The 20,204-nt window shown below is 48.7% G+C and overlaps 1 protein-coding gene across 6 annotated transcripts in view; it reads right to left on the reverse strand.

The window, feature by feature from the left end:
• The window catches only part of FAM118B (family with sequence similarity 118 member B), a 29,791-nt gene extending 10,167 nt beyond the window's left edge, over positions 1 to 19,624 (reverse strand). For 2 of the 6 annotated variants that reach the window (XM_066607272.1, XM_066607271.1), the window contains exons 1-2: positions 3,157 to 3,329; positions 2,847 to 2,926 (exon numbers count right to left, since the gene is read on the reverse strand). In XM_066607272.1, the coding sequence (XP_066463369.1) occupies positions 2,847 to 2,926; positions 3,157 to 3,285 (209 nt within the window). In that variant the 5' untranslated portion in view covers positions 3,286 to 3,329. Of the gene's footprint in view, positions 1 to 2,846; positions 2,927 to 3,156; positions 3,330 to 3,537; positions 3,590 to 4,746; positions 4,852 to 11,864; positions 11,884 to 19,527 lie in introns of those variants that run through there. The other 4 variants (XM_066607274.1, XM_066607275.1, XM_066607273.1 and 1 more) reach the window with 4 other exon arrangements.
• Between the last annotated feature and the right edge of the window lie 580 nt (positions 19,625 to 20,204).

The raw sequence follows: 20,204 nt of genomic DNA on the forward strand, positions 1-20,204 counted from the left end.
ATGGACAAACATCCAATAGAAGATCACACCGCAGCAGGTGAGCATCGGTTGGGTACATCTGGTATCTCAGCAACCACGTGCCACAGTAGACCAACTGAAGCAGCGGTACAATAGCGGGAAAGTTTGACAATTTTCCATAATGATCATTTGGTGTACTTTGCGCCGACTGGGGTTTCATAACCGAAGACAGACAAGGGTGCACCTGATGACCCGGCATCATCGCCAACAATACCTTGCATATGCCAAGGAAAGAGATCACATGGCAGAAGGTCATCTGGAATCAGGAGTCCTATTTCCTGCTTAACCAGATGGCCGGGTCCGCATGTGCCATAAACTGCATGAAGCTGTAACCCATGGGTGCACCGTTTGAGTTTAACAGGCCGGTGGAGGCGATGTCATGTTCTGGGGAGCGGTTTCCTGGAATGGCCTAAGACCATTTGTTGTCATACCACAATCCTTGAATGGTGCAGGCGACAGGAATCTGTTAGCTGACCATCTGCACCCATATCTCCAGCAAGTCTTCTACAACCACAATGCCATCTTTCAACAGGACAGCGCTGTGTCATCTAGCTTGGATCACTAGGGAGGTACAAGACAAGAAACTCTCCACAATGCAGTGCCCCTAAACTCACTCGACTATAACCCCACTGAACATGTTTGGGGTATGCTGGAAAGGGATGTGGGATCTGCTCCCACTTATTCGCAAAATGTGCACTAAATGAGGAGGTGGCTACAGTGGGCATGGGATGGGTATGGAGAATGTTTGCCACCTTGTGGAATCTGCCTGACTTCTGAAAGCCTTGATTGCCCAAGAAGGTGGACCAACCCATTATAGAGTAGGTGTTCTTAATTCCGATCATTCAGTTTATAACCATACCAGCGAAACCCCCAAATTCTTTGATAGAATACTAAGAATGTTCATGTCTTGAACTTTGTATAAGCAAGTTTTCATAAGTTTCCATCTCATAGGGGAATAAGGGCGCCTGCACATGTAGTGACCTTCTCCAGAATTCTTTTACAGCACGCTGCTTGACTTAAAAAGCTGCTTGTTACTGCTGAGTGATCTATCAAGGGCAGACTGTACAATCCTGGAGATAAAGAGCATTCTTCTAGGGATTAGAGACTGATATTGGTGGGGGTCAGGTTTTTAAGTTTTGGCAGAGACTGCTCAGCTGGTGTGCGGAGGCATTCCTTGCTCGAGTGATATCCTCAGCATTTTTAACCCTGGCAAAACAGCAAAAACGGAAGTAGGAAGAGAATGAAAAGTAATAATACTGCATCAAAGGGCCATACAGTGCCACATGACCGCACAGAACATACTATATTGGCACTTAAAGGGAACCAGTCACATCCCCACAACACCATAAACTATGTAAGTTATGGTGTTGTTAGGGAACATGCCAGGGAGCCAGGTGAGCTATTTTTTTTTTTTATAATCCTCTGCTCCAGTGATCCAGCGGTGTTCTCCCTAAATGTTGCGCCGACATTACAAATCAGAGTCTTTCAAAGTGCCGTGTACGCACTCTCCCTTAGACGTTTATGGGAAAGCGCTTGCACGGCAATGAAAGAAGTCGGATTCGCAGTGCTGGCGCGATTTTCAGAGGGGAAAACCACTAGAAACGAGAAGTCGGTGAGGATATAAAAATACATCGCCGGGCTCTCCGTCATGTTCCCTAACATCACCATAACTTAGTTTATGGTGCTGTGGGCATGTGACAAGTTCTCTTATAACTTGTAGGCACTATGATGGAATTTAACATTACCATAAAGTACCATAAAAAAACTGCCATATGGTGTATACATGATAGTGCTGTAGAGTGAATTCATGACAGTATTATAAAATGCCCTAATAATATTTTCATACAGTGCCATACATTAAATACATCAGTGCCATATGGTGCCAAACAGTTCCTTGATGTTCTCTTCTAGTCCTGCTATACGGTGCCTACATGATAGGACTGTACAGTACATTCATAATATAGCCATATAATGCCCTAATAATACTTCTATACAACACAGCTACAGCAAAGCCCCAATAGTACCTAAATAAAGCCACTGATGCTGCAAGTTTCAGAGCACCAGTCCAGAAGGTTTAGCATCTGTTGAGGACAGACTGCCAATGACTACTTTTGTCTATGCTATAGCCCGGCCCTGATCTAGAAGCACTAAATAGCAGGGAACATCTTTTACCCGTTACACTGCATTTACTATATGGATTGGTTAAACATGTAAAGCGTCAGAGTGTCTGGAGAGGGTCCAGCAGTTTCTCTATTCATTAGATTTCTCTTTTTTGTTACTTTGAGTCATTAACCCCTTTTCCTAGCATTGTTGGGTTAGCTGAGTATTGAGACTTCAGGCCCATTCACACGGGTGTATTTTCTATCCATAACAAGTCCATATTTTTACTAAATGAATATAATTAGTGCATTCAGATGTAAATAAAAAAAATGCAGAATATGGATGCAACACGGACATAAAAATGCATATTCACATGCAGTGAAATGGTGCGTTTTTCACAGACCAAAATTGCATGCGTCCATGTGAATGAGTCAGGAGGGGTATCCTCACTCCTAGGTGAATGAGGAGACTTTTAAGGCCATGCATGCTCCTCTGGGTAATGTGCATTATACATACTATGTATACAAAACAGGGAACATCTTTTCTCATTTTGTTGGAAGTATTGGGGGGGGGGGGGGGGGGAGTGACTTCCCACAACACTGACAATGTTCTCTATTAGTGTTAGAGGGGATTAGTAACAGTGGAGCAGATGCGGTGGATGGGTGTTACAATGTGACCATACTATATGTGTATAAGGAATGGACACCTGGAGGATAGTGACGTCTTACCTGGGTTTCTTGGCTTGGGGAATGCCGTCTTCTATCAGCATCAGTCTTTCCGACTTTAGGTTTAGAGCAGAAGCCATCAACTGCAAGACAGAAGATCCAACGTTTACTCCTAGGACCTGCGCAAGACCCCAACACTACTGCATCGAGGCTCACAATATACAATGTACCAATCATCTTTTACAGCTAGTCGCCTGTTTTATCTCCTTCCTCTTTTTTGCAGTCCCTTCACCTGGAAATCCCCTTATCTCTATCCCAAAGCTACACAAGCCCTACTCTACCAGTAATCAATGAGCTCTCGTGCAGCACTCACCACGCTGGGGCCGGCTGCTGGGGTGCAATACCTGGGCCCTACGAAACTACAGTAAAGCAGGAGGGATTGCTCCGGTCCAATAATACTGGCAGAGACGCTGTGTTCCTGTACAGCGGCGGGGTCATGCATTCGCCCATCTAACGGCTACAAAGCTTTCTTTGTGATTACATACTGGAAATTAAAAAAAAAAATTAAAAAGTGTCTCGGGGCTAAAAAGTGATTGTTTTCCAAGATAGCGGTGATTGCCGAGAAGGGCAGCCAAGAAGCAGGCAGACATCACCATGGCAGCACAGGCAGGAGCCGGGAAGCGGCAGCCCTGTGCACAAACTTTCCGGCAGCTCTGCACATTAGTAACATTCTTAAAGCAGCGAGGATGTTTACCTTACTGTGTCGGTCACTTCCTGATTGTGCGAGTGTTCAGATCATCAAGACCCTGCAAGGAAGGAACAGACACTTTACATCACGTCTGGAGGATCCTATATGTATAAAGGGGGGCTCCAATGTTATGTAATTCGATAGTAAAAAGTTACTGCACTTTTAAAAAACTTTTCATGTCGGAGCGAGATGCGAGAAGGTGCTCAACCAAGCACTGCTCCCCTTCGACTGCCTTCGTTGCTGGAGATGGATGCACAGACTTCTACAGACCTCTACGCATTAATCTTCAGTTGCCAAGAGGAGCTGACAAGAAACAAAGACAGCTGAAGGGACACAACATTCTACTGAGCGCTGCTGCTCTTTCATTTCAGCGATCAGTGGGGGGAAATCAGCACCCGGAACCCCTGTTTGATCAAATCTTTTGACATCTCACTTTTTAAAAAGTGCTGTTACTCTTTAATCATTGCATAATAAAGAATTCTGCAACATTTTAACACTCTCAAGATCACTGATTGCTGTCACTGAATAGGAATTTTGCGTCCAGAGGCTGGAAACCCATCCTAACCTCCCAACTCACAGGCTAGAGACTCTTCTCTGATCTAAACAGCTCAGAATCCAGAGATACATTGTAGCAAACTATCCAGACAGGAGAGATACTTGTGCTGAAGTGCCTGGCTCACAGAGACTGGATACAACTGCAGCAAACTGTAACCTGTGATAAGGTTTGTTCAGTTTTGAGTCACTGATCGCAAGCAGAGATCTTGAAATCAGTAAGGAAGTGAAATACAAAGTATATGAGAAAGTTACAGAGCTTGGAAAGCTGGATATACCTGGAGAGGATGAGTGCAGTTGTGACATTCCCCCCCCCCCCCCCCCCCCAACTAAAACAAAATCTATCCAAAAACATGAAAGGAAGGGGTTAGGGTAGCAAGAAACTCGTCAGAAATTTTATGACAGTCGCGGGTCATTGGCACGCTTTCCTAAATACTAATAAAACACAATTGGATTACAACCACTTCCAGGTACATCCTGGAGATAAAGTGCTGAGGTGTCCTGTCCCTTTAAGAACAGAAGACAAAGCAACAGAGTTGGAGACGTGGACCTTATTCAGCTAGATAGGGCCCAGCACAGGAGCTGACAATCTAATGTACCCATGATAGCAAAAGCCCGCCCCCCTATCACAGGCACCATAGAGGAAGTCAGAGGGTAACTCACAGAGGTGACCAGCTGGTGTCCTGGCAGCGGTGCAGTGTGACGGGATGGTGCGCTCAGGTTATATACCCAGTCCTGACTAGTCAGTTTAGATTTATCTAAGATGATGCAAGAGGAACTGAGTGCAGCCCGGAGGCTGGAACACTAGGAGATACAGAGGCGTCTATAGACTGCAGGGAGGGAGGGGTGCGAGGAGACACTTCACTGCTCAATATTGCAGTAGTGCAGCCTGTGTTCTATACCTTAAGTGTGATTCCAGGTGCAGCATTAGGGTTCCTTCACACTGGCGATTGTGGGAAAATTGGGACAAAAATTGTGACTTTGGAGCATTAACGCTCCTTTTCCTCACAAAAACATGGCTGCCTCTTGCAATTTGCTCGTGCGATAGTCAATAGGACTTTCTAATGTAAAAACGCATCACGCAAAAATTGCAAGTTTGTGCTTTACGATGCGATCAATAGGAGGCTCCATAGGAAAACATGGGAGATTAAAAGAAAAAAAAAAAACCCTGCAAAACACAGGAAGAGAAGACATACCGCAATTTTCTTTTAAATCGCAACATCCCATGAGTGAAAACATCACAGATGTGAAGGAAACCATTGAAAATCATTAGTTTAATAATTCTGCATTTACTCACTATCGCATCGCATGATTTTATCGCCAGTGTGAAGGCGACCTTATAAGGAAACTCACTTGCAGCGGCAGTTACATCACCTGCAGCCATGCTTGCCCTCAGTAGCACCAACTACATCACCTGCAGCCGCCAGCAGTTACAACTCCCCATTGCAACAACAGCTTAATCTATTCGTTTAGAGCGTATTAGAAGTCATATATTTGTATGACCTTATAAGTCTCCTCGTACCTTCTAAGTCAGGGGTGTAAAACACATTTTTAACGAGGGCCACATCAGCTTTATGGCTGTCTTCAAAGGGACGATTCTAATTGTAAGACTGTGGCCCAGGTAGTCATAGCGATTCCCCACAGTGGCCCAGGTAGTCATAGCGATTCCCCACAGTGGCCCAGGTAGTCATAGCGATTCCCCACAGTGGCCCAGGTAGTCATAGCGATTCCCCACAGTGGCCCAGGTAGTCATAGCGATTCCCCACAGTGGCCCAGGTAGTCATAGCGATTCCCCACAGTGGCCCAGGTAGTCATAGCGATTCCCCACAGTGGCCCAGGTAGTCATAGCGATTCCCCACAGTGGCCCAGGTAGTCATAGCGATTCCCCACAGTGGCCCAAGTAGTCATAGCGATTCCCCACAGTGGCCCAAGTAGTCATAGCGATTCCCCACAGTGGCCCAAGTAGTCATAGCGATTCCCCACAGTGGCCCAAGTAGTCATAGCGATTCCCCACAGTGGCCCAAGTAGTCATAGCGATTCCCCACAGTGGCCCAAGTAGTCATAGCGATTCCCCACAGTGGCCCAAGTAGTCATAGCGATTCCCCACAGTGGCCCAAGTAGTCATAGCGATTCCCCACAGTGGCCCAAGTAGTCATAGCGATTCCCCACAGTGGCCCAAGTAGTCATAGCGATTCCCCACAGTGGCCCAAGTAGTCATAGCGATTCCCCACAGTGGCCCAAGTAGTCATAGCGATTCCCCACAGTGGCCCAAGTAGTCATAGCGATTCCCCACAGTGGCCCAAGTAGTCATAGCGATTCCCCACAGTGGCCCAAGTAGTCATAGCGATTCCCCACAGTGGCCCAAGTAGTCATAGCGATTCGCATAGTGGCCTCTTTAGTAAGTGTCCCTTATATTGGTGGCCCAAGTTAGAACAGTGCCCCCAATGATGTGTCCAATAGTAATTGTGTCCCCTATATTGGCCACAGTAGTAAAAGGTGACCCCCCCCCTCCTCCTATTGGTCTCTGGCCAGCCAGCATCCCAACAGGCATTCCACTCAATTGGGCTATAGCTCCGTTCTGACGGCGGCAGTCGCTTCTGAGCCAGTGACCACTGACCTCTCACCTCTCACCTCAGCATCCATGCTGCATACAGGGCAGCACGCCCAACACCACAGTAAAGAAGTCAGCGGTCACAGAGTCTGCATTTCTGCCGCAGGCTGGATGAACAGGTTGCCCGTTAGGGTGCCTTCACGCTGGTGATAGAATTGTGCAAGATTTGTGTGTTACAAGGCGCATAAATATGAAACCCATTCTTTGAATGGCTTCATACACATCTGCGGTGTTTTTCGGCATAGCACTGCGTTGCGATGCAGAAAACAAATCACAGCATGTTCATTCTTTTGGCTATATCACTCATTGTTTTCAATGAGGCTGGTGGCAGCAGCGCCGGCCCCATTGAAACCAATGTGAGAACATCCCGATCCCTGCTGCAGCTGTGACAGCTACAGCAGGGGATCCCTTCAGCAATCTTCTCCTATTGATCTCAATGGGGACGGCGCTGCTGCCACCGGTCCAAGTGAAGATATTGCAGAACACCGGGAGATGAAGGGAACCCCTGCAGGGATCGAGGCAGTTTTCAAATGAAAACACCTCGCATCTAGGGGATTCCACATGTTTTCAATGGGGGGCGGCAATGTGTGGGTCCAGTCCTATATTTCTAGCTGTGTTTGTGAAGCTGCCCTAAAGATGGCGTACAGGTAGCAAAAGAAACACACCACAAAAGTGTTGTTAGCTGCACTGGAACAAAATGCCACAAAGTAGATTCCAGCAGGTTCTTTTAATCTTGCTCTGACACTACTTCCGCACAGACGAGAATCCCACGTAAGCTTTGTTGGTATCGAGACGCAAGAATAATATTAATAGCAATTTTTTTGCTAATAGCGATGCTGCAAGGATACAAAATCTATCTTTTGGGGTTCCCTTGGAACACCTCGCCCATTGTCTTCATTGGGACCTTAAAATACATGGCATGCCATGTGATGTGCATGCGAGCGCGATGCGATGTTTCCCATTGACATCAATAGCAAACACCTGTGAACCTATGAGGTGTGTGAAATACGTGCCCGAGGATCACAGCTTTACAAAAACAATGTGAGGCGCTTTTGAATGAAAAACGCCTACATCAGCGTGAAAAACACACGATGGGAAGCAAATCATGCTCAGAAACGTGGAATATCCCGGCGCATGCAAAGCGTTGTGACAACTTCAGAGAAGCAGCGATCCTCCGGCACGGCTGGATCGGCAAGTGCTTCCCACTGTTTTCAATGGGAAGCCTCACATCCCACTCACATGTGCCTTGCACGCCACGCAATTTTTTTTCCTGCCTCATTGAAAACAATCGGCGAAGTATTCTGAGGGAACGCCCAAGGATAAGCGATGCCGCAAATATTTTTCAGCGCCGCACTGCTGGAGAAAAAAAAAAGAATAAAAAGAAATTGCTCATGTACATGGCCCTGTTCAGAAGAATGGGGTGCATATTTTGGTGCATCTCGCAACGCATCAATCTTGCTAAAAAAAAAAAGAAAACTGAAAGGAGGCAGAACTAAATTACGAACAAACACAATATTTGGTGCAAAACACTGGCATCCAAGGTGGGGTAAGAAACAGAGGCGTCTGCTGTGCTATGAGCTGCGCCAAATGTATTTATCAGGAAGAATCCTGATTGACCGCAACTCAACCTGAAAACGCCTCTCCTGCGAGGGTGGCGCAACACATTACTGCAGCGCAAAAACAGGTTTTCATAACTTTATGGTTTTTAATTTGAATAAGCTACTTAAGCAGAAGTTAGCAGCAGCCCATCAGCAGTGTGTACACAGCCTTACAAGGCGAGGACACCTCGCCGGTGGCTGTCACAACCCTTTTTATAAAGTTTCTGTATTCTTTCCCATAGAAGGTTACACAGCAGAACCCGTAAAACAAGCGTAAATGAACTTGTACGGACGCAGGTCTGTAGGTGTAGCTGGGAGCGGCAGGCAGGGTTTCATGGTTCTGCTCGTGGGTGGCGACCAATACAAGACAGTTGTCATCCCGCCTTCCTAACACTCTGAATGGTACCTGTGTCTAGTTATGTACCAACGATGCATCACCGACTCCTGTCCGGCAGTATAACTAGGTAGAGTTGGCGTTCAGCGCTACATGCATTAAAAAAAAAAAGTCTATTGTTAAAAGGCTTTTTTTTTTTTAAACTGTATGCTCACAAATAACAAATATTCCGCTGCGTAAAATTCTGATTCGTTTCTGCATCACAAACTGGTGCACATGTTGCCTCTGTGTCCGCGGCCAATTACAGGCTTCCAGGAGCTTCTCTTACTTCAGCGCATTATTCTGTTTCTTGGCTGCACTACTGCTGGTGACCACTATGGAGCGCCACTGCTGGTCAAGTAATGCGGTGCTTCCAGTGCTGACTGCGCCATTTGTTCCATTTGAGAAACGGAAATTAAACGGAATCAAACCGAAATATTTCCGTTTTTAATAAAAACTCATTGAAATCAATTGGGGAACAAACCGGAAACGTTTAATTCCATTTTTATTTGCATTTCTCAGCTCCGGAAAATGTTTAACTAAACCCAACGGCAGTGGGAAGAAGCCCTGACCCCTCAGCACCCGCTTATCTGTTTGCCATCTGTTTAGGTGTTATCCAAAGTGTGCAGAAGTATTCCGGTCCGTCAGCATAAAGCCAAGGATGCAGAAGTGTCCGTGTACTCTGCCCTGGAGCAAGCACTACAAACGGCGTTTAGGAAGGGGCTTCATGTTTCCTGTTCCCGGGCTGTGAGTCTCTATAGATTACACATGTTGCATTAAGTTGCCGTGCCTGCCGGCATCTATTTGGGGTAAATTGCAGAGAATCCGGTATCAGAGCCGCAATCTTCCTGCTCATTTTATAAACCTTTGAACTTTAACCTGCCGCTCCCCGGCAGCGCATGCTGGAGGTTGTAGTGTCACAACAGCTGGGGATACACATTTTATTATGTCCCGATTTAGTAATCAGGGTGGATGACTGAATACACCGGCATCATTTTATAGACGAGATTATGCAATTCTCTCATTTTCATCATGTTTTATACAAGGTCATGTGATGCAATCGCCGTGTGACACACAGGATTAGGTCGGCTGCGGAATCTACGGTGGGCGTCCGCACGGAGGATCCACAGCAAATACCTTTCAAAAGCGTGCTATGTAAACCCGCTCTTTCCTTCAGACTTGCGGAAACGAATTGTGATTTATCACGAGCTGAGGAGATGTCGCAGCATGCTCTATTTTGCTGTGGACTCCACATGGACGGCTTCCATTAAAGTCAATTGAAGATGCCCAGCCCACTGGCCATCCGTGGTTGACATCGTGGATCAGTTGCAGGTACTTGCATCATTAACCTAGCGACAACGCGGGGAAAACTAATATTTAAGATAAAACCTGCTGTACTGCACATGACCAACAGCGAGCGTCTGCGGTCATCCGCAGTACAGGAAAAGTAGGTACACAGGGTCGCTGGCTGCGGTCAGAGCTGGATTGTGCTGCGGGCCCTGGATTGGTCGTGTGCAGGCAGCCTTTGTGAGAAGGATGCCAGTCTTTACTGTAGTTCTGGTATTCTGTTCATGAATCAAAATTTTAAAAAAGCTGAAACCAGCTGACTGGCTATAGAGATATTCAATCGTGGTCCATGATGAACGGCTCAATAGAGGAAACGTCCAGCTCATCAGGATATTTAAAATGCCACAAATATTGATAAAAAGGTTAAAATGCATATGGCGATCACAGCGCATGCACAACGCCTCCGCTGCAGAGGGGCTTCCGATAGGCTTCAGCTTCCTTTACCTCCAGGGGTGTGTTCACACAAAGCGGAAAAGCTGCAGATTTTCCGTAGCAGAAAACTCCACTGCAAAATCTGCATCAAAACAGACTGATAATCCGCACCATGGGCAAAGAATGTGAGGTGCAATATGATTGTGGCCTGCACAGCGCTCCTCCCCCCCTCCAAATACTGCGCCAATCACTGCAGCAAAGAGTAGCGCTATGCAGACTGAAATCAGGCGCAGACCCACAGCTTAATTCAAGTCAACTCCTGCAGTATTTCTGCTACGTGTAAACACTCTAAGTCACGTGACAATTGGGAAAGTTCTTCCAAAAATTTAACTTTTTTAATTTTAGATTTTGAGATTTCTGTTTCATATAAACATTTTTGACGTAAAACTTAGTCACCTTCTGCCCATTTTTAGCCCCAGATTCACAGGAGCATATGCATTTTCACCACATTTTTGTTGCGTATTTGCAGGCACATCTGCGTCTTTTACTGCACTTTTTGCAAGCCCCACCCAAATGCGACAATGGTCTCAGCTATTGAAATGGCCAATTTGTTTCCTGACTTCAAAATGTTCTCTTTCCCTGCGCAAATGTGCAAGAAAATAGGACATGCTGTGAATTTTTTTGTGCGACTGAAATATGCACGCAACCTACACGCATGTGCACGACCCCACTGAAATCAAGGGGTTCTATTTTCTGCATATACCTCGGGTGAATCCTAACTAATTTTAGCCTTTACCCCTTAAGGCCCAATGTCGGCGGGACGTGTGGAATTTCAATGCAGATATCCGCAGCAGATGCACTGAGGATCAGCCTAAAAATGATTTTTTAATGGCTTGCGGTTAATCGTGAAAAGAGATGAATGGAGCCACAGCCGCGACAAAATGGGGTATGCTGTGATTTTAGATCCGCACCTAAGAATCAATTCCGCAAGGTTTAATTCCGTTGCGGACGCCCCATTGTTTCCTATGGGCGGCTAGAGCTGCGGATTTAATAAATCAAATCCGCACGTGGACATTGGGCCTAAGGACTTGGCCTAGCTTCCGAGCCTGCGCCATCAGCAATAATGTTCTCTGATTGATAAGGGGGACTGATAACATGAAGAAAAGTCCATACCGCCCCCCTCCCCCAGGAGAATTCCAGCTCTTCAATGCTGCCTGTTCTCTCCCCTCCTCCTGTCCTCTACAAGCCATCATTCCCGACCCCACTTCAAACAGCTGTAGCTCCAGATCTGTAAGTGCTATTGACATGCTTTTGGTGAATTTGGGCTTTAAAATGACACCAAGAAAACATCGGTATCCCTGATAGAACCGGAGTTACAGCTGTTTAAGCTAGAACAAGCTCTGTTCATCCAAAAGTGTAAATGTCCTGTTCCTGCACTGTAGTGGGGTTTAATCATGGCCATAATGCTCAGCATGCTCACCTGATGATTAAATAAAATGGCATCCAATCGTATTGCTCACCACAGATCACATGATCACCACATGTGTATAAAGAGTGTGTGATTGTGATTGGAGGGTGTTGCCTGAAGTAAAGAAAAAGTATTGATTCATGAATATTAATGAGAAAGACTACTGGTAGAGGTGGCAATGAGAGACAACACATGCCTACTACAGCACTCCATGTAACACAAAGCAGCACTTCTAAGGCGCGGTTCACACTTCAGTCAGCTGGTTCTGTGATAAGTGCCAGAAAAAATTAGCACAGCTCTGGTAAAATGACAGTACTAGTTATGCGCTGCTGGTTCCCATCATTTTGACAGATCCGGCGACAGTTTTATTTTCCTTCGCCTGTTCCATAACAGAACAGAAATATGAGCAGAGCGCAAGACACTTCCAGCCAATTACCCCCACCCTTATTATTGCTAAATTCATGGTCACAAGAGAACAACTTGCTAGCCAGATTACCCCCAGTTATAGAGCTTCCTACATGCTCCATGTTGGACTCCCCGCCAGGAAGTTTGTGGTATGTTTATACATAGCGACAATGCTGCATCATTCCTACAACAGACAGCCAAAATCTGCGGAATTTGACTCAATCAGCTGCACCTCCATAGCTGATTTCAGAAGATACCACACTATCTATAGGTACAATCATTCGGACTGCATGTTAAGGCCGACAGTTTCCGTAAGGCCACCGTCACACATAGCGTAATCGCGGCAGGCATTCCATAACAGAAAACCAGCAGCTGTACATCCGCAGTGGCCAAAACCGTATCAAATGGCGCAGATTTAGCTGCGTTTTTAATTGCAGATCTGCTGCGGGGTTTAACGCCTGGATTTCAAAGGTTGAATTCTGCAGCATTAATCGACTTGCTGCGGTTTAGAATCTGATTTAGAATCCGCAGGATTTTCGAAAAATGCTGTTGATTTGTCGCGGGAATTATGGGCAGTATTTCTCTACCACATGGCCTGTACGGTGGGATTATCGCAGCGTTCACTTACTACCCATGTGACGCCGCTCTTGAGGATGCTAAGTATTGTCGGAAACCCGTCAGCAGCGGAGGAGCCATTATGTGTTCTGTGATCTCCATATGGACTCTTCGTTTTGTCATTAAGGGTCCATTCACATGGGTATATTTTCTGTATTTTTTCTATCTGAATATGCAGAGCACACGGGCCCTTTAAGGGGGTTCTCCAAGGTCAATGCGGGGATGCCACCGACAGAACACAAACAATACTGCTCACCTCCCTGATGCTCCTGCGCCACAAACGCCCAGTCTTCTGTTTACAAGCGCTTCAGCGGTCATGTGGGTTGTATAGAACAGGGGTCCCCAACTCCAGTCCTCAGGGACCACCAACAGGTCATGTTATCAGGATATCCCATGGTAAGAACCCCTGTGGCAATGTCTGAGGCACCGACAATAATTACATCACCTGTGCAATACTGAGGAAATCCTGAAAACATGGCCTGTTGGCGGTCCCTGAGGACTGGAGTTGAGGAACCCTGGTCTAGAAGGCCTGACATGCCGTAAACATGCCGGGGCTTCTATATGAGCAGCCCGCACGACAGTTTTACAGGATATCACTGGGCCTTCTGGTGGGGTGGCGTCACCTATCAGATGCCGCGGTGCCGGACTGCTGTTGTGACTATATTTTATATAGCTTAGGACACGGGGGAACCAAAATGACGCAAGATAAATAACCCGGAAACCCCTTTAAATTATTGGTCTGTATTTACGGACTAAAATCGCCCATGTAAGTCTATAGTAGTGTAAAACAAACCAGTGTGAACACAGATGTTACAGCTCTACAGCGAGGAGGTCTGATCCATTCGATTGCCGAATTGCCAATGTGATGCCGATATTCAAAAAAGGGTCAAAAAGTGAACCTGAAAACTACAGGCTGGTAAGTCTTACTTTCATTGTGGGTAAGATGTTTGAAGGGTTTCTCAGAGATGCTATACTGGAGGACCTCAAGGAAAATATCTGTATAACTTCGTATCAGCACGGGTTTATGAGAGGTCACTCCTGTCAAACCAATCTGATCAGCTTCTTGGAGGAGGTAAGTTCTAGACTGGATCGGGGAGAGTCACTGGATCTTGTGTATCTGGACGCATATTACCCTTTTCAGCCACAGTTCTCCGGCGCATTCAGCCAATCAGCTGGCTGGAATCGGCACCACGTGACTACACAGCATGCACGCGGATTGCCTTCAGCAGCCGTGCACTACACACTACAGTTAAGCAGCACGGGGTTAGGGTTTAGGGTTAGTGTTTAGGGTTAGTGTTTAGGGTTAGTGTTTAGGGTTAGTGTTTAGGGTTAGTGTTTAGGGTTAGTGTTTAGGGTTAGTGTTTAGGGTTAGTGTTTAGGGTTAACCCCGTGCTGCTTAAGTGTAGTGTGTAGTGCACGTCTGCTTAAAGGGGTTGTCTCGCGGCAGCAAGTGGGGTTATACACTTCTGTATGGCCATATTAATGCACTTTGTAATATACATCGTGCATTAAATATGAGCCATACAGAAGTTATTCACTTACCTTCCCTGCGCTGGCGTCCCCGTCTAACTTCAGCGTCTAATCGCCCCATTAGACGCGCCTGTGCAGAAGGGTCTTCTGCCTTCGGCTCGGTCTGGCACGAGCGGCGTTCAGGCCCCGCCCCCTTCTAGTGTCATCGCGTAGCTCCGCCCCATCACGTGTGCCGATTCCAGCCAATCAGGAGGCTGGAATCGGCACACGTGACGGGGCGGAGCTACGCGATGACGCGTAGAAGGGGGCGGGGCCAGACCGCCGCTGCTGCTGGACAGACCCGAAGGCAGAAGACCCTTCTGCGCAAGCGCGTCTAATCAGGCGATTAGACGCTGAAGTTAGACGGAGCCATGGAGACGGAGACGCCAGCGCAGGGAAGGTAAGTGAATAACTTCTGTATGGCTCATATTTAATGCACGATGTATATTACAAAGTGCATTAATATGGCCATACAGAAGTGCTTACCCCCAACTTGCTTTCGTGAGACAACCCCTTTAACTGTAGTTTGTAGTGCACACGGCTGCTGAAGGCAATCCGTATGCATGCTGTGTAGTCACGTGGTGCAGATTCCAGCCAGCTGATTGGCTGAATGCGCCGCGCCGGAGAACTGCGGCTGAAAAGGGAAATATGCTATCTGGACTTCTCCAAATTGTTTGATACTGTGCCACATAAAAGGTTGGTATATAAGATGAGACTGCTTGGTCTGGGGAGAATGTGTGAGTGGGTAAGGAACTGATCGGTGATAGACAGCAAAGGATTGTTATTAATGGTACATACTGTGATTGGGTCACCGCTACTAGAGGTGGACAGGGAAGAAAAAAGAGAGAGGGGTGCAGCAAAACCCATACAGTCATGTTAATTGTGAAGGATGGATCTACATACGAGGTGAGAAGAGTAGAAAGGTATCTTCAGTGGTGGTTGAATGGGAAGTTCTCCTGCCCTGGCTGACCCTCAGCACACAGGCAAAGAGGATCTTATTATTAACTCTTTGGGGACCCACAAATTGCTTGTATGCTTTAAACCCCAGCTTCGTATGCTAACACATTTTATTAAATAAAAGGAGACGTTTCCCACACCTTTGGTCACTTGCTACTTGCTTTAACCTGGAGTGTTACACCTCCTCCACTGCCAGCTTTTAGTCCTATTCTCTTGTTCTATTACTAGTGGTGTACCACAGGGGGCAGTATTGGGCCCTATTCTTGTTATTTATTAATGACCTGATAGAAGCATTGTACAGTAATATATCAATATTTAGAGATGACAAAAAAACTATTTAAATTAACACAAGAAGGGGCAGTATGTGATTGCAAGAGGATCTGGATAAACTAGGCAAAAAAGTGGTAAATGAGGCTCAACACTGATAACCGTAAGGTTCTGCACATGGGCAGGGAAATACATTACACACTAAATGGGAAACCACTGGGGAACACCGACATGGAAACTTGGGGATTTTAGTTAACTGTAAATGTACCAGGGGCAACCAGTGTCAGGCAGCTGCTGACAAGGCAAATGGGACCGTGGGGTGCATTAAAAGAGGTCTAGGGGCGCATAAGATCATTGCTCTTCCTCTTTACAAGTCACTGGTCAGACCACAGAACGGTCGGTGATCCGGGGATTATTCCAATTGCCAGATTGGTGTCAGGAAGGATTTTTTCCCCTTAAATGGTGTTTTTCCCTTCCTCTGGACCAACATTGGGGGGTAATAGGCTGAACTGGATGGACATGTGTCTTTGCGTCCTAACATACTACCATGTTGCCAGAAGACAGTGAAGATACTAAGTGACATCCATTAGGCGTTCTTGCATTTGTTTTACTGCACACACGACCAGCTGATGACCACCGATGTGAAATCAGTCCAACACCCTAATGAGCTGGACCTATCCTCTATTGAGCTACGCATGCATCAGGGGGCCCTGGATGAGCGCAGCTACAGGTCCAGCCGAGGTGATAAAGAGCCGTGCCGCATGGTAACGTGGGAGGACACAGAAGGGAGGGAATGTTTTTGTAACACAAATTGCATGTTCCCGGCCAGAACAAGAGGCGGCTCACACGGAAACAATCCCTGTAAATCCAACCCACGTACTGCAGCAGGGGCTGCGGATGCCATGCAGGTCACACCTTCCCAATTGGAGGGCGGAAATCTGCTGCAGATTATGGTCCGGGTTTACTGTGAAAAATCTGCAGCAAATCTGCCAGGTGTGAAGAGACCCCAATAGCGCCATACCGGCTGCCCGCCATTACGTGTCACGTGTCGCAAAGCATTAGGTTACATTGTCATTGCTATCTATGGGTGTCATGTTGTAGTGTATAATATAGTGTGGGGCTGTTAGTGTCATTGTGTGTACTTGTCACATCTGTGGGGGTCTTGTGTTACATAGTAGGTGGGAGAGAGTTGTGTCACATAGCGACGGGGGGGGGGGGGGGGAGGGGGGGAGTGGTCTTGTGTCACAGCGACGGGAGGGGGTGGTTTTGTGTCACATAGCGACGGGAGGGGGTGGTTTTGTGTCACATAGCGACGGGAGGGGGTGGTCTTGTGTCACATAGCGACGGGAGGGGGTGGTCTTGTGTCACATAGCGACGGGAGGGGGTGGTCTTGTGTCACATAGCGTCTGGGGTGGGGGGGGCAGGGGCTTGTGTTACATAGCATCTGGGATGGGGGGGGCTTGTGTTACATAGCGTCTGGCGTGGGGGCTTGTGTTACATAGCGTCGGGGGTGGGGGGGGCTTGCGCTACATAGCGTCGGGGGTGGGGGGGGCTTGCGCTACATAGCGTCTGGGGTGGGGGGGGCTTGCGCTACATAGCGTCTGGGGTGGGGGTGGGGGCTTGCGCTACATAGCGTCTGGGGTGGGGGCTTGCGCTACATAGCGTCTGGAGTGGGGGGAGGGGGCTTGCGCTACATAGCGTCTGAGGAGGGGGGGTTCTTGCGTTACATAGCGTCTGGGGTGGGCTTGCGCTACATAGCGTCTGGGGTGGGGGTGGGGGCTTGCGCTACATAGCGTCTGGGGTGGGGGGTGGGGGCTTGCGCTACATAGCGTCTGAGGGCTGGGGGGTCTTGCGTTATATAGCGTCTGAGGGGGGGGGTCTTGCGTTACATAGCGTCTGAGGAGGGGGGGGTCTTGCGTTACATAGCGTCTGAGGAGGGGGGGGTCTTGCGTTACATAGCGTCTGAGGAGGGGGGGGTCTTGCGTTACATAGCGTCTGAGGGGGGGGGTCTTGCGTTACATAGCGTCTGAGGGGGGGGGGGTCTTGCGTTACATAGCGTCTGAGGGGGGGGGGGTCTTGCGTTACATAGCGTCTGAGGAGGGGCAGGGGGGGTGTGTGTCTTGCTTTACATAGTGTTGGGGAGAGGGGTCTTGGGTTACATAGTGTCTGGGGGGTCTTGCGTTACATAGCGTCTGAGGGGGGGGGGGTCTTGCGTTACATAGCGTTTGGGGGGGGTCTTGGTTTACATAGCGTCTGAGGAGGGGGGGGGTTCTTGCGCTACATAGCGTCTGGGGTGGGGGGGGCTTGCGCTACATAGCGTCTGGGGTGGGGGTGGCTTGCGCTACATAGCGTCTGGGGTGGGGGGGGCTTGCGCTACATAGCGTCTGGGGTGGGGGGGGCTTGCGCTACATAGCGTCTGGGGTGGGGGGGGCTTGCGCTACATAGCGTCTGGGGTGGGGGGGGCTTGCGCTACATAGCGTCTGGGGTGGGGGGGGCTTGCGCTACATAGCGTCTGGGGTGGGGGGGGCTTGCGCTACATAGCGTCTGAGGAGGGGGGGTCTTGCGTTACATAGCGTCTGAGGAGGGGGGGTCTTGCGTTACATAGCGTCTGAGGAGGGGGGGTCTTGCGTTACATAGCGTCTGAGGAGGGGGGGTCTTGCGTTATATAGCGTCTAGAGGGGGGGGGGTCTTGCGATATATAGCGTCTAGAGGGGGGGGGGTCTTGCGTTATATAGCGTCTGAGGGGGGGGGTCTTGCGTTATATAGCATCTGGGGGGGGGGGGGGTCTTGCGCTACATAGCGTCTGGGGTGGGGGGGGCTTGCGCTACATAGCGTCTGGGGTGGGGTGGGGCTTGCGCTACATAGCGTCTGAGGAGGGGGGGTCTTGCGTTACATAGCGTCTGAGGAGGGGGGGTCTTGCGTTACATAGCGTCTGAGGAGGGGGGGTCTTGGGTTACATAGCGCCTGGGGGGGGGGGTCTTGCGTTACATAGCGCCTGGGGGGGGGGGGGGGTCTTGCGTTACATAGCGTCTGAGGAGGGGGGGTCTTGCGTTACATAGTGTCTGGGGGGTCTTGCGTTACATAGTGTCTGGGAGGGGGGGGGCCTTGTGTTACATAGTGTTTGGGGGGGGGGGTCTTGGTTTACATAGCGTCTGAGGGGGGGGGGTCTTGCGTTACATAGTGTCTGGGAGGGGGGGTCTTGGGTTACTTAGTGTTTGGGGGGGGGGGGTCTTGGTTTACATAGCATTTGGGGGGGGTCTTGCGTTACATAGCGTCTGAGGAGGGGGGGGTTCTTGTGTTACATAGTATTTGGGGGGGGGTCTTGGTTTACATAGTGTTTGGGGGGGGGGTGTCTTGCGTTACATAGCGTCTGAGGAGGGGCGGGGGGGGGTGTCTTGTGTTACATAGTGTTGGGGGGTCTTGGTTTATATAGTGTCTGGGAGGGGGGGGTCTTGCGTTACATAGTGTCTGGGAGGGGGGGGTCTTGGGTTACTTAGTGTTTGGGGGGGGGGTCTTGGTTTACATAGCATTTGGGGGGGGTCTTGCGTTACATAGCGTCTGAGGAGGGGGGGGGGTTCTTGTGTTACATAGTATTTGGGGGGGGGTCTTGGTTTACATAGTGTTTGGGGGGGGGGTGTCTTGCGTTACATAGCGTCTGAGGAGGGGCGGGGGGGGGGGTGTCTTGTGTTACATAGTGTTGGGGGGGTCTTGGTTTATATAGTGTCTGGGAGGGGGGGTCTTGACACAAGACAGTCACACACAGTGACACGGGATATACCAGGTAACTATGACAACTACACACAATGATTGCCGCGGGTAATCCGCTACAATGCCGTGTTACACTGTATGTAGTTGTGTGTCCGTCCTTCCTGTCAGCCGTGTGAGAACCGCCGCAGTGCTGCGTCCTGTGTGTATTTGTTACCTGCGTGACTGCAGCCGCTCCACTCATACAGCCCAGACGGCAGACATCACAGGACGGGAGCCGGCCGGGGACAAACCTCCTCATAAACGCGGGCTCTGCCTCCCTCACGAGGCTGATGACTGCTACAACAGCTGCAGAGCTGCCGCGCGGCGCTCACTAATAGTCAAGGCGGAACTCTGATTCCCTCTACAGGCCAGTCCTTGGTAATGCACTCAAAGACCTGCAACTATGCCCCCCATGCTCTGGCAATGTTTAGAAGGGGGCACCCATATAGGACAGGCACGGGAGAGCCCTTGTGGACAGGGTGAACCTTTCATGTAAGCAGAGTGGTAAAGCCTAAGGGTTCACACCGGTGGAAGCGCATTTCGGTTGCATAAATACGCTATGTTGTTATTAGCCGTTTAGTCATTCGCAACCGTCGGCGACCCTAAAGGCGAGCTCCCTCCATGTTTTTCGGTTTTGCACTGCCTTTTCCAGTTGTGTGATATCCATGCCAGTGTCCGCTCTGACAGTATCAGCCATCGTGTTCTTTGGCGGTCAGGTCTACTTTTGCCACTGATCAGTCCAAGCTTTATAGATTTTACTAGCGACTCTGCGTGCATTACATGGCCAAAATCCGTGAGCCTGAGCCTGGTCATCTTGTCCTCCATGAGCCTGAGCCCGGTCATCTTGTCCTC

This window comes from Eleutherodactylus coqui, chromosome 6 (genome assembly GCF_035609145.1).
Source record: "Eleutherodactylus coqui strain aEleCoq1 chromosome 6, aEleCoq1.hap1, whole genome shotgun sequence".
NCBI classification, from domain to species: Eukaryota; Metazoa; Chordata; class Amphibia; order Anura; family Eleutherodactylidae; genus Eleutherodactylus; species Eleutherodactylus coqui.